At 52.2% G+C, this 12499-nt stretch overlaps 1 protein-coding gene across 1 annotated transcript in view; it reads right to left on the bottom strand.

The window, feature by feature from the left end:
- Positions 1-12499, bottom strand: part of NPC1L1 (NPC1 like intracellular cholesterol transporter 1) — a 39128-nt gene extending 26629 nt beyond the window's left edge. Inside the window, exons 1-7 of the mRNA XM_028741254.2 lie at positions 12373-12499; positions 7844-9387; positions 6007-6107; positions 4139-4311; positions 2149-2277; positions 1632-1814; positions 1022-1136 (exon numbers count right to left, since the gene is read on the bottom strand). Coding sequence (XP_028597087.2) covers positions 1022-1136; positions 1632-1814; positions 2149-2277; positions 4139-4311; positions 6007-6107; positions 7844-9387; positions 12373-12426 — 2299 coding nt within the window. The 5' untranslated portion in view covers positions 12427-12499. The remainder of the gene's footprint in view (positions 1-1021; positions 1137-1631; positions 1815-2148; positions 2278-4138; positions 4312-6006; positions 6108-7843; positions 9388-12372) is intronic.

Below are 12499 nucleotides of genomic sequence, written 5' to 3'. Positions count from 1 at the left end.
CTTTTAGCTTTGGGTTACTGCCATTGCCTTGTTTTCTTCTTTTCATCTCTCAGGGCTGAGCCCACATTGGGGTTCTCCTGGCTTTTCAGGACCCCAATCCTCCTGCAGCTTTGCCTGCTCTAGCGCTCGCTCAACCCCAGGCAGGCAGGCCTTGTCGCAAGGCTGGGATGAGGGCATCCCTGCAAGGAAGCCTCTGGCCCATTCAGCAGCCCCTCCCGCCCTCACAACCTGAGTTGCGGTCTCTGTCCACACAGCTAGGCAGCTGCCGCCAGTCAAAGGGCCGCAAAGCAGCTCTGCATTCCAGAGACTCCCAGGCTTGAAGCTTTGCAAAATCATATTCATCAGGCATTTCCCAAAGCCTAACTGAGGGACCCGGGTGGCGCTGTGGGTTAAACCACAGAGCCTAGGACTTGCTGATCAGAAGGTCGGCAGCTCGAAGCCCCGCAACGGGGTGAGCTCCCGTTGCTTGGTCCCTGCTCCTGACCACCTAGCAGTTCGAAAGCACGTCAAAGTGCAAGTAGATAAATAGATACCACTCCAGCGGGAAGGTAAACGGCATTTCCGTGCGCTGCTCTGGTTCGCCAGAAGCGGCTTAGTCCTGCTGGCCACGTGACCCGGAAGCTGTACGCCGGCTCCCTCGGCCAATAAAGTGAGATGAGCGCCACAACCCCAGAGTCTGTCACGACGGGACCTAATGGTCAGGGGTCCTTTAACCTTTAACTGAGGGATCATCACATTTCCACATTCTATGCAGTTTTCTATCAGCCCCGCCCTTTCCCCAGGAAAACCTGCTCTTTAGCACTGAATGGGCGCAAACATCCATCCGCAGAAAATCTGGTTGACGTTTGCTCTGAGATTCAGAGGCAAAGATGGGCTTTTTCTGGAGAGAAGTGGCAGGATGAGCAGTAGTCTAGATGAGCCCCGAGAGCCCTGCCACCCTTCTCTGCCCAAACCTGGCGGCATTTGGCCACCAGGGTTTTGTGCCCGACTCCATCCTCGGAGAAGGAGTTTCTTTGCTTACCCAGGAAGAAGCAGATGACTTCAGAGAGGCTGCAAAGGAGCATGCTGGGCGCCACGTCACCCAAAACCCGCCCGATGTGTTGTTCCGTCGTCTCCCCGGGTCGTGGCTCACACCGCTGCAGTGGGAGGCAGAGGAAGGGGGTTTGAGAAACGGGGGGGTCCTCACCCACAGAGCAGCAGGGCGGAGAAGTCGAGGTGTCTTCTGGGGTTCCCAAACAGGGGTAGTCTGGCCTCAGCTGTGTGCAAAGGTGTCCCTCCAATCTGGGCTCTCTCAGACCCCCTTCTCCTTCCCAAAGGCCCAGCAGTCCTGAAGTAGGAGAGCTGCTCTGTTCTGGACAGGGCCAGCCTACCTGTGAGGCTGGGTGAGGCAGTTGCTTTGGGCAGCAGGCTGGGGACAGTTGGGAGGAGTGGTAGATCTGAGCCCCCAAGCAGCATGCTGCTTGCCCCCGTTGCCTGGGGCTGCTGCCTAACAAGAGCAGGCCCATGGCTGCCACTGCTTGCCTCTCCAGCTTCCGTTCCTCCTCCCGCTCAAGCGGCAAAAGCTCCTTTGTTCTGGACATGCCAAGCCTTGGGAGCCAAGGGGACTCCTGCCCTCCCGGCATTTCTCGCACCTGGTACTCCAGCACGAAGATGAAGATGTTGTCCGCACCGACCGCCAGCACCAGGAAGGGGACGACCTCAATGATGATGAGGGAGGAGGGCAGCCCTATGTAGGAGTAGAAGCCCAGGGACGACAGCACAGCCCCCAGAACCACCAGGATTCCTCCGAAGCCCAGCGTCACCTTAGAGTCCACCTGAAAAGATGAGGCAAGGCGTGGTAATGAAAGGATGCTCCTCAGCAGCGAGGACACACGGAGGCAAGCCCAGTCTTCGCATGACATCCTTGCAGCTGCTTCTACACCCAGAGAGGCGTGAAGCCTCTTCCGGATGTTGTGCTGGGTCCAGGAGAAGAGCAGGGCTCCCTCCGTGGTGGCACCCATCTCCAGAAGCACTCAGAAAGCAGCTGCTCCTTAAGTACTGGAAGCCTTGATGCTGCAGGAGGGACTGGAGCTCCTCTGTCCCCCCGCTCCTCCTCCTCTTGGGTCTGGCCACCTCCACCCGCCTTGCCGTGGGGCAGCCCCTTCATACCAGAATGCGCTTCCAGCTGGAGTACTCGCCCAAGGCCAGTGCAATGTACACAAAGATCACCAGGTAGCTGACAGCAAAGACGGGGAGGTCCTCCCAGGTGGTGCGGTTGATCTCGTCCTCCACTGAACGCTGCAGGTATTATTGGGGGGGGGGGGAGAGGGCCTTAGAGTCTATAGGGGAGAGTCTGCCTGAGCCATCAAGGGGAAGACTTTCCACCTGCCTTCCCCACTCCCTTCCTGGCAGGTGTGGGGCAGATATTGCTTTTGCTGCAATTTGGATGCTTGCATTTTATTTGCATGTTTGCATTTTATTGTTTCAGTGTTTATTAGCATGAGATGTTTGCCCTAATGACATTACGCCTGACTTTTTGGTTCAATCGTGCTCTGTTCCGCAACTGTTAATGCATTATCCTGAAATGTTTTTATATATTTAGTTTGTACGTTGATGTGAGCCACCTTAACAGAGTTAGAAACTGAGATAGGAAAGCTAGGAGCTGAACAGCACCTTAAACCGAGGTTATGAGCGCAACAAGGGACGCGGGTGGCGCTGTGGGTAAAAGCCTCAGCGCCTAGGACTTGCCGATCGAAAGGTTGGCGGTTCGAATCCCCGCAGCGGGGTGAGCTCCCGTCGTTCGGTCCCAGCGCCTGCCAACCTAGCAGTTCGAAAGCACCCCCGGGTGCAAGTAGATAAATAGGGACCGCTTACTAGCGGGAAGGTAAACGGCGTTCCGTGCGCTGCGCTGGCTCGCCAGATGCAGCTTGTCACGCTGGCCACGTGACCCGGAAGTGTCTGTGGACAGCGCTGGCTCTCGGCCTATAGAGTGAGATGAGCGCACAACCCTAGAGTCGGGCAGGGGTACCTTTACCTTTACCTATGAGCGCAACAACGGAATGTCTAGGCGCACTTTTTTTATATAACAAGAATACAAAGCTGAAAAGGAACAAACTGCAGCTGAAATATTATGTTCGTTTTTCGCAAGGTCTAGTCCTTCCCCTGCCCGCCCCCCATAATCTTCTTAAGAGGGTCCCTTCTCCAGTCTTCAGAGCAGCTGGAAGTGGGGAGGCAGAAAAAGGTCCTCCTTTCCTTCCACTTTGCAGTTTTAATCTGAAATCTCAGGCGCAGCACTGCGCCCAGAGCTCGCGCTAATGAAATTCCCTGTCGCAAAACAATGGGAGTTTCGAATGCTGCACCTTGAGCATGGGAAAGCAGCCGGGGAAGAACAACCAATGGGAAAGGCCAGCTCAGGATTGGCTTCTCAGGCACATAAGATGCTCAAAGCGCATAATTCAGGCCGGCCCTCCACATTCCTTGCACCAGCCGAGAGATGCCCCTGATTCTGTGCCCGCTCAGCTGAAGCTCTCCAGGCACACGGGGATGAGAGGGACATACAGTGGTGCCTGGGGTTAAGAACTTAATTAGTTCTGGAGGTCCGTTCTTAACCTGAAACTGTTCTTAACCTGAGGTACCACTTTAGCTAATGGGGCGATTTTTGTTCTCACCCTGAAGCAAAGTTCTTAACCTGAGGTACTATTTCTGGGTTAGCGGAGTCTGTAACCTGAAGCATCTGTAACCTGAAGCGTCTGTAACCCGAGGTACCACTGTACTACTTGAAAAATCCCAAAGTTTAAAAATGATGAACATTAGGCTCTCCGGGCACATTTTTCTCCTCTCCTCTGCCACCGACCTGACTGATTTGGGCAGCGAGGACAAATAAAAGAAGGAGAAGAACGTAGACACATCACAGGAGGGGAGCAGGGATGGAATATAACCTTCTCCAACTAGCCTAGCAGGTCACTTTGGGGCTGGCCGGGCACCTGTGCCTTCATTTCAAATCTGGCATCCACTGGTCAGTGGAATGGGCTGGTTCTGGCCGGCAGATGTTGGGCACGGCTGACCGCAGTGGTGTGAGGTGGCCCCTGCCAGTAGCCCCAGCTCCCAATGGCAAATGGGAGGCACGGGGGGTCCTTGGTGGGGCAGCAGCAACACCCACCTCTGCCATGTAGGCGACCGTGTAGCTGTCTTCATGTTCCCGCTGGAATTCCTGCATGATCTCCAGGAACTGCTTCTCCCACAACATGGCGAAGTCGAATCGAGGGTCACTGGGAGGGAAGTTGTTCAAGGAGAAGGTCAGGATGAGGGCCTGGCCTTCCGAGTACTCCTCCTCTGTCAGGCAGAGAAGAAGGAGGTCACAGAGAGGCAGGTTGGGGGTGGCACATCCGCAAGGCAGCAAGCCCCCCCCCCCCCCCGGAGAGCCCCTGTTCCCTCACACACAGCCCCCCATCTTCTCCCTCAAACCACAGGTATGGTGGTTTCTCCAGGCCTCTCAGGTGGGGCATCTTGAGACCCTCAGGAATTTCCTCTCTGGATAAGTATAATGATAGAGGGCCTTCTTGGTAGTGGCACCCGCCCTGTGGAACGCCCTCCCACCAGATGTCAAAGAGAAAAACAACTACCAAACTTTTAGAAGACATCTAAAGGCAGCCCTGTTCAGGGAAGCTTTTAATGTTTAATAGGTTATTGTATTTTAGTGTTTTGTTGGAAGCCGCCCAGAGTGGCTGGGGAAACCCAGCCAGATGGGCGGGGTATAAATAATAAATTATTATTATTATTACTATTATTATTATTATTAAATAATATTACAGTGCTTGGAACGAGTTTATACCGAATATATTAGGTGATGGATAAAGATTATGCACGTCTGGATACAAATGTGCGGAAATGTACTTTCTTTTATTTTCATTTTCATTTGTGTTTTCACCACCACTCATTTCAAAAAAAGAAAGGAAGGGGGAAAGAAAGAAAAAACAGGAAAAAATGGGAATAAGCTATTTTCTTTCAGTTTTCTTTCTTTTTTAGAAAGGAGCAATGGGGGGCAAAGCTGTGGTGCTAGAACTTGTGGGCGTCCAATGCAGCTGAACACTGGAAGATTCGGAATAGATAAAAGCAAGCCCTTGACACCCTGCAAAGTTGAAATGTGGAACTTGATGTATGTGAAGAGTTGGGGGGGGGGGGAAATATTTGAACAAACCATTTATAAAGAAACCAGAAGCTTTCCTATTAGGCATATTAGATTCAAATACTCCAAATGAAAATAAGAGCACATTCTTATACGCAACAATGGCAGCAAGAATAGTAATAGCAAAACATTGGGAAAGTGAAATAGTACCAACAAAAAAAGAGTGGGAGGACAGACTATTTGAATATTTTGAAATGGCAAAACTGACGGATACATTTAGGGGGCAGTCTAACTCAAGGTTCCAAAAAGAGTGGGGAGTGTATAGAGATTACCTAAAAAACCAGTGTCCTCAAATCAAAACTGAACTTGCATTGAGTAATTTTCGCAAACCACAATATGGTCTATAACTAAGTCCAGTAGATGGAGAAGGGTAGGAATGATGAAATGAGAAAGAAACAGATGAACAAACAGGAAAATAGACCCGCTTTGAGGAGGCAGAAGTAATACTAGAAAAGAATAAGAATGGGAAATATAAAATAGGCTAACATAATTCTGTGTGCAAGAGCGTACGAATTCATGGCTTTATGTGTTTGTCATTTGTTTTGTGTTTTCTTTTTAGTTTGTTTCTTAATTGTCCTTACAGCTTAGTATGTGTGTTTATGTGTTGTAACAAAAAGTTAATAAAAAGCATTTTTTTAAAAAACAACAACATGTAAGCTCTGGTGGTTGCCACAGTACCAAAACAGAACATGTGCATGTGCGCACACACACACACCACCCTGACCTTAAAAAATGTCTTAATACCACTTATAACCGCAGCCCCTTGCGGCCTGGGCAGCCCTATCTGTGCATGACACAAAAGACCCAATTATTTCCTCCCAGGGGGTAGGCATGGCTCTTACCTGGATATCCCCCCACGGCCAGGAAAGGGAAGACAGGCCCTCCATACTCTGCCATGCAGCTCAGCTCCAGCGAGGTGATGTCTTGGAAAGAGAGAGGTGAGCTGTGAAGGCAAAGGAATTGAGCGCCCAGTGAGAAATCGGCATTAAGGACCAGTGGCATAGCGTGGGTTGTCAGCACCCGGGGCAAGGCAAGTAATTTGCGCCCCCTAACCCATGGATTTGCGCCCCCTAACCCGTGGATTTGCGCCCCCTAACCTGTGGATTTGCCCTAACCCCAGGTGTTGCGCCCGGTGCGGCCGGCCCCCCCTGCACCCCCCACGCTACGCCACTGTTAAGGACCCCCCGGGAAGCCCTCCTGATTTCAGAGGAAAAGAGCCACCTCGTTCACCAGGGACAGCAGAGGAAGCTCCTTTTGCCAGTACCAGCCCATCAAGCTCTGCACTGTCTGCTTCAGGCGTGGAGAACCTCCTGCCCACAAGCCAAATTTGCACCACCAGGAGTTCAGCTGTGGCCCCCAAAATGCAGTCACTTGCCCCACACCTGAAATTGCAGGTGGGGCAGGAAGAGAAGAAGCGGGCAGGGCACAACTAGGAGCCCTAAACTGCTGAAGGACGGGAGGGCCAAAGCCTGCTGAGTCAGCTGCACACACCGGGAACTCACTTGAGCAGCCAGTGTCTGAAAAAAGAAGAGTCCCTGGCTGGGGCGGAGGCGTGGGGCTTGCAAGGTGCTTTGCGCCAGACCCTGTTTCCCATTGCCAGTCCTGGATTTACAGAAGCCATCATCCCAGTTCCTCACTTGATCCCAGAATGTCCCTCTTTTCCTTAAAGGTAAAGGTACCCCTGACCATTAGGTCCAGACGTGGCCGACTCTGGGGTTGCGGTGCTCATCTCGCTTTATTGGCCGAGGGAGCCGGCGTGCAGCTTACAGGTCATGTGGCCAGCATGGCAAAGCCGCTTCTGGCGAACCAGAGCAGCGCACGGAAACGCCATTTACCTTCCCGCCCGGAGACACTTCCGGGTCACGTGGCCAGTGTGACGAAGCTACTCTGGCGAGCCAGCGCAGCAAACGGAACGCCGTTTACCTTCCCGCTGGTAAGCGGTCCCTATTTATCTACTTGCACCCAGGGGTGCTTTCCAACTACTAGGTTGGCAGGCGCTGGGACCGAGCGATGGGAGCGCACCCCGCCGCGGGGATTTGAACCACCGACCTTTCGATCGGCAAGCCCTAGGCGCTGAGGCTTTTACCCACAGCGCCACCCGCGTCCTTCATTATGGAATAGGACATCCCTGTTTTCATGCTGTGTTCTGATTGGTCTCACCACCTGTCCACGTTGGCATGGAGGGGTGGGGGCCACAGAGCCAAAATGTTCCCCCCCCCTCAGTCAACCTCAGTTTGCAGCGGCTCTCCAGGTCCCCAGACATTTCTCAACCCTACCTAGGGATGATGCTGGGGACGAACAGAGGACCTTCCGCTTGTCGATCAGGGGCTCTAAGCCTGAGCCACAGGCAAAGGGGCAATGGCACTTGTGGGAGGAAGGACTCTGCTCTTGCTGGACTGCATGAGCAGAGACTCAAAGCCAGCAGGAGGTTGCCAACCCTCCACTGTGAAGGCCACCTCTGGGCACTGCCAACAAAACCAGGCTCCCGGGAAGGCCCAGCCTCACCTCCCGCCTCGAGGGCTGTGCCAAGCTGGCGCAGGAGGTAATTTGTTCCTGACTCCAAACATAGGACTCAGCCAGACGCACACCCCCTGCTCCAGCTCAGTCTGATCAAAACAAAGGCCGCTGTCCCACTAAAGTGTATATTAAAAAAGGGGTCCCCTGGGGGCCAGGGCTTACTTGACGCAATAGAGGAAGTGGTCCCGCCAGTCCACGGTGCCATTCTTGCCCCTCATCGTCTGGTTGGCCGTCATATTCAAGCGGGTCACGTTGTTCTGAAAATACTGCAACAGGCTGTTGACACAGCAATCAGAGAGGGTAGAATTCTCAGGGTTCAGGGGGGCATAGCAGATGTCCTTCAGAGAGATGTTCCTGCCATACTCCACAGACCAGACCTCAATGGCTTGCAGCCTCTGCTGCAGGTCCAGCAGGTCCAGTAGAACCTCCATGGAGAGGATGCCGCTGAAATTCTTATTGCCAAGGATGAGGGAATCGTAGGTGTAGCTGGGACGGTCCTTGGCGGTCATGATGATCTGGTTAGTCCTGAAGAAGGGCCCAAAGTTCTCATCATAGAAGGTCTTCTCCTTCCGGGCCTGGCTGTCGGGTTTGGACCACAGCTCCACAGGGTCTGTGGTCAGCTGGATAAAGACCAGCCCACTGGAGAGCCCTATCACCACCACCACCGAGATGGCGATCACCTGGATGGGGTAGGAGGCCACCAGTGTGCCCCAGCAGCTGAATATGCTGGCCAGGAAGTCGTGGGTGGCCTGGCTCACTTTCTGAGAACAGGTTGGCTTGGGCATGGCTTTCTTGGGGCCTTTGTCCTTCTGTTTCCGACACGAGCAGGAGCACCCTCGCTGGATCAGGAAGGCCACAAACAGCACCATGAGGAGGCAGAAGAGGAAGATGCACAGGAACAGGACCCCACCCATTCCCCCCACTTGGAAGGGCTTCTGGGCAGGGTGAGGGTCCAGGGCTGCAGGGCATGCCTGGGAACAGTCCTGGCAGGAACACCTCTCCTTGGTCCCATTGCCCACTGCCTCGCTGCACTTCCAGGCCGTTCCGTTGAAGGGCACGATGCCACCCGGAATTGGGGCAGAGCCTTCGGGCACCAGCTGGAAGGAGATGGCCAAAGGGGCCACCCCATTGCTTGTGTCCCCCTGGAAATCCAGCCACCTCTGGCTGTTGCACAAGGTGGCCCCATATTTGCCACACATGGCGCTGATGGCGTAGCCGCCCGTGGCTGGCATCCTCACCCCTTTGCAAGAGTCGAAGGACTCCTGAGCAAAGCGCTGGCTGTAGTAGCACTGGTACTCCAAGACCCCTTGCTTCTCCTCCCCCTGGATGGTGCGGTTGAAATAGCGGGTGATGTTGGTGAAGAGGCTCTGGTCTGGGCTGCAAGTGCTCTGGCAGTAGATGCTGGCAAAGTTCTCCGAGCAGGACGGGCAGCGAGACAGAATCGCCTGGGACATGGACAGGCTGGTCTGCAGGTCTCGCAGCTGGGCCTCGGAGCAGCAGGCGAAGGTGTCATTGGCCCCCGTGAACAGCATCGGGCAGATGGTCTGGAGGAGGTTGAGGTGGGAGCCATTGAGTTTCCGGGCCGGCGTGTTGGAGATGCAAGGGACAACTGCTGGGAGAAGACTGGAACTGATTTCGGGGTTCTTGCCACACACTCCGTAGAAGGAACAGTATTTTGCCTGATGGATTGGCGTGAGGGCAGCCGCCTTGGTCCCATAGGAGGGGGAGGGAGAGATGTCATACAGAACCGGTCATTTCTTAGTATTTATTTTGTCAGTTAGGTCTAGACTTTTTTGTCACCACTATTGTGCTTCAATTCCTCAAACTTCCTTCCCGTCAAAGTCTCTTCTATTGTGAAGACAGAAGTGGACCTGAAGGAGCGTCTCCACCCCCATCGTTCAGCCCGGACACTGAGATCCAGCACCGAGGGCCTTCTGGTGGTTCCCTCATTACGAGAAGTGAGGTTACAGGGAACCAGACCTAGGGCCTTCTCGGTAGTGGCACCCGTCCTGTGGAACGCCCTCCCATCAGATGTGAAGGAAATAAGCAGCTATCCTATCTTTAAAAGACATCTGAAGGCAGCCCTGTTCAGGGAAGTTTTTAATATTTAACGCTGTACTGTTTTTAACACTTGATTGGGAGCCGCCCAGAGTGGCTGGGGAAACTCAGCCAGATGGGCAGGGTATAAATAATAAATTATTATTATTATTATTATTATTATTATTATTATTATTATTATTCTGCTTCTCTGCAGTCACCTTATTCTCCTTTGGCACAATTCCCCCCCCCATCACCCAAAGACACCCTACTGCATCCCTAGCCAGATGAGCGGGGTATAAATAATAAATTATTATTATTATTATTATTATTACTAACTGGCTGTCTGCTAGCAACATACCTGAGAGCTTTCATTGCTCGTGGTCTTTCTGTTTTTAGCAATTTGCTCCTCAAATACTTTTCTTCTTCTTTTTTGCATTCCTTACTGTCTGCATACTTCTCTCTGTATTTTCATGTTCCTTTTTGGTCTCATTTGAACAAGACTTCCATTTTCTAATGGAAATTTTCTTGCCTCTCTAACAGCTTATTTGACCACATTGGCACCCTGCCAGTACCTCATTTGATCTACAGTGCATACATTCTAGCTAATACTGTCGTTTTAAACAACCCCCCCCAAATATTTGGAGCGAATTGACCCTCTTGACTTTGACCCTTGCAACTTCCTTTTTGTCCCAGTCCTCTCCGGTTTAGGAAATTTCAAATGTGACCGCTAGATTTTCTTTGCAATTGTCTATTTGCACATACACTGAATCAGATAGCACTATGGTCACTGTTCCCAGTTGGTTCAAGATCACTTGCACCAAGTTCTGGTGCCACTTAAGATGAAGTCCCGGGCACCCTGCTCTGTTGCTAGGGCACAGACATTGAGGGCATCTAGAAATGCTACCCCTACGTGTGATGTGTACGCAACAGCCTAGACCAGGGGTCAGCAACCTTTTTCAGCAGGGGGCCGGTCCACCGTCCCTCAGACCATGTGGTGGGCCGGACTATATTTTGAAAAAGAAAAAAATGAACGAATTCCTATGCCCCACAAATAACTCAGAGTTGCATTTTAAATAAAAGCACACATTCTACTCATGTAAAAACACGCTGATTCCTGGACCGTCCGCGGGCCGGATTGAGAAGGCAATTGGGCCGCATCTGGGCCTTAGGTGTGTGTAACTGAAGTTGCCTATTACTACAGTGGTGCCTCGCAAGACGAAAAGAATCCGTTCCACAATTCTCTTCATCTAGCGGTTTTTTCGTCTTGCGAAGCAACCCCATTAGCGGCTTAGCGGATTAGCGCTATTAGCGGCTTAGCGGCTATTAAAGGCTTAGCGGCTGAGCTGCTAAAAGGCTATTAGCGGCTTAGCGGCTTAGAAAAAGGGGGGGGGGAGCGGGGAAAAAATGGCAAGACTCGCAAGACATTTTCGTCTTGCGAAGCAAGCCCATAGGGAAATTCGTCTTGCGAAGCAACTCAAAAACGGAAAACCCTTTCGTCTAGCGGGTTTTCCATCTTGCGAGGCATTCGTCTTGCGGGGCACCACTGTATAGCATTTCCTCTTTTGAATGTTTCCTTGATTTCGTTCTCCATCTGAATATCTCCCTGAGCATTTTCGCCAAGGGGATAACATGTCCCCAGTACAAAGTTACTCTTGGGGCCCAGCATTACAGCACACAATGATTATTCGGAGTGATGCTGCTCTGTGTCCTCTTTGACACAGTGCAAGACCACCTCCAGAAAGCCCTCTGCCCTAGTCTTCCTATTGTGTTTGCATCCATAGATAATTGTGTCTCACCGGCCCTCTCTGTTCCACTATGTTTCCCCTTGTCTGTGAGAATCCGCACTAAAATCCCTGTTTCCTCTCAAAACGCACACATTAAAATATATTTGGAGGCCTTGTTTTTGAGCCAAGAACTGCATTGGAACCGTGGGGAACTGTGAAAGTACAACTGAATTCTGATCCGCCCAGGAGGGTGGATCTCATCAGACTGATTTGGAATTTGCAAGAACTCGGACTCTTCGAGACGGGGGAGGCACCTCTTCCACAAGGCTGTCCATATTGCTTGCTGTATTGTCTCCTATGTATCTGCTATGCTATTTTGTTACTGATAGTGGAAGCTGGTTTTCCACCGCTCTGGACGGTAGGACCCAAACCAGTGGATTCCAGTGACAAGAAAAGAGATTCCAGCTAAACCTTTCTGACAGTAAGAGCTGTTTGACAGCACGACAGACTCCCTTGGAAGGTGACAGACACCACTGGCGATTTTAAAGCAGATGTTGAATAGCCATCTTCCAGGGATACTTTAGCTGCAATTCCTGCCGTGCAAGGATTTGGACTAGATGACCCTTGCGGTCCTTCCCAACTGTACAACTGTATGATTTCTTCCTTCGTAAACCAGTGTGAACGTCTTAGGAAAGTTGAACAAGGCCTGTCTGTTGTTCCCTGGCAGTCCAGAGATATAGGACCCATTTTCTGTGGGCAGCTGAAACCGGACAGAGATGGACTTGGGCTGCCCATTTAGTTCCATCTCATCCTGCTCCCCTAAGAAGCAGCTCGGTTGCCCAAGGCCCTTCGAAGGCTGTTGCCTCCTGAAGCCCTCTTGCCCTTCCCTCCATCATCCACCCCCACCAGGCCCCTGACCTCACTCACCAGGCCCAGCCCGGCCCTGGAAAGCACCAAGGCAAGCAGGATGGCGCTCAGCATCCTGGCAGCTTGTCCTCAGTCCCAGACAGAAGCTTCAGAAAGGAGGGAGTGCCCAGGACTTGCTGTGCCAAGG

This window comes from Podarcis muralis, chromosome 7 (genome assembly GCF_964188315.1).
Source record: "Podarcis muralis chromosome 7, rPodMur119.hap1.1, whole genome shotgun sequence".
Lineage (NCBI taxonomy): Eukaryota > Metazoa > Chordata > Lepidosauria > Squamata > Lacertidae > Podarcis > Podarcis muralis.
Note: the sequence above shows the minus strand (reverse complement) of the source record. Positions and strands in the feature narration are given on the sequence as shown.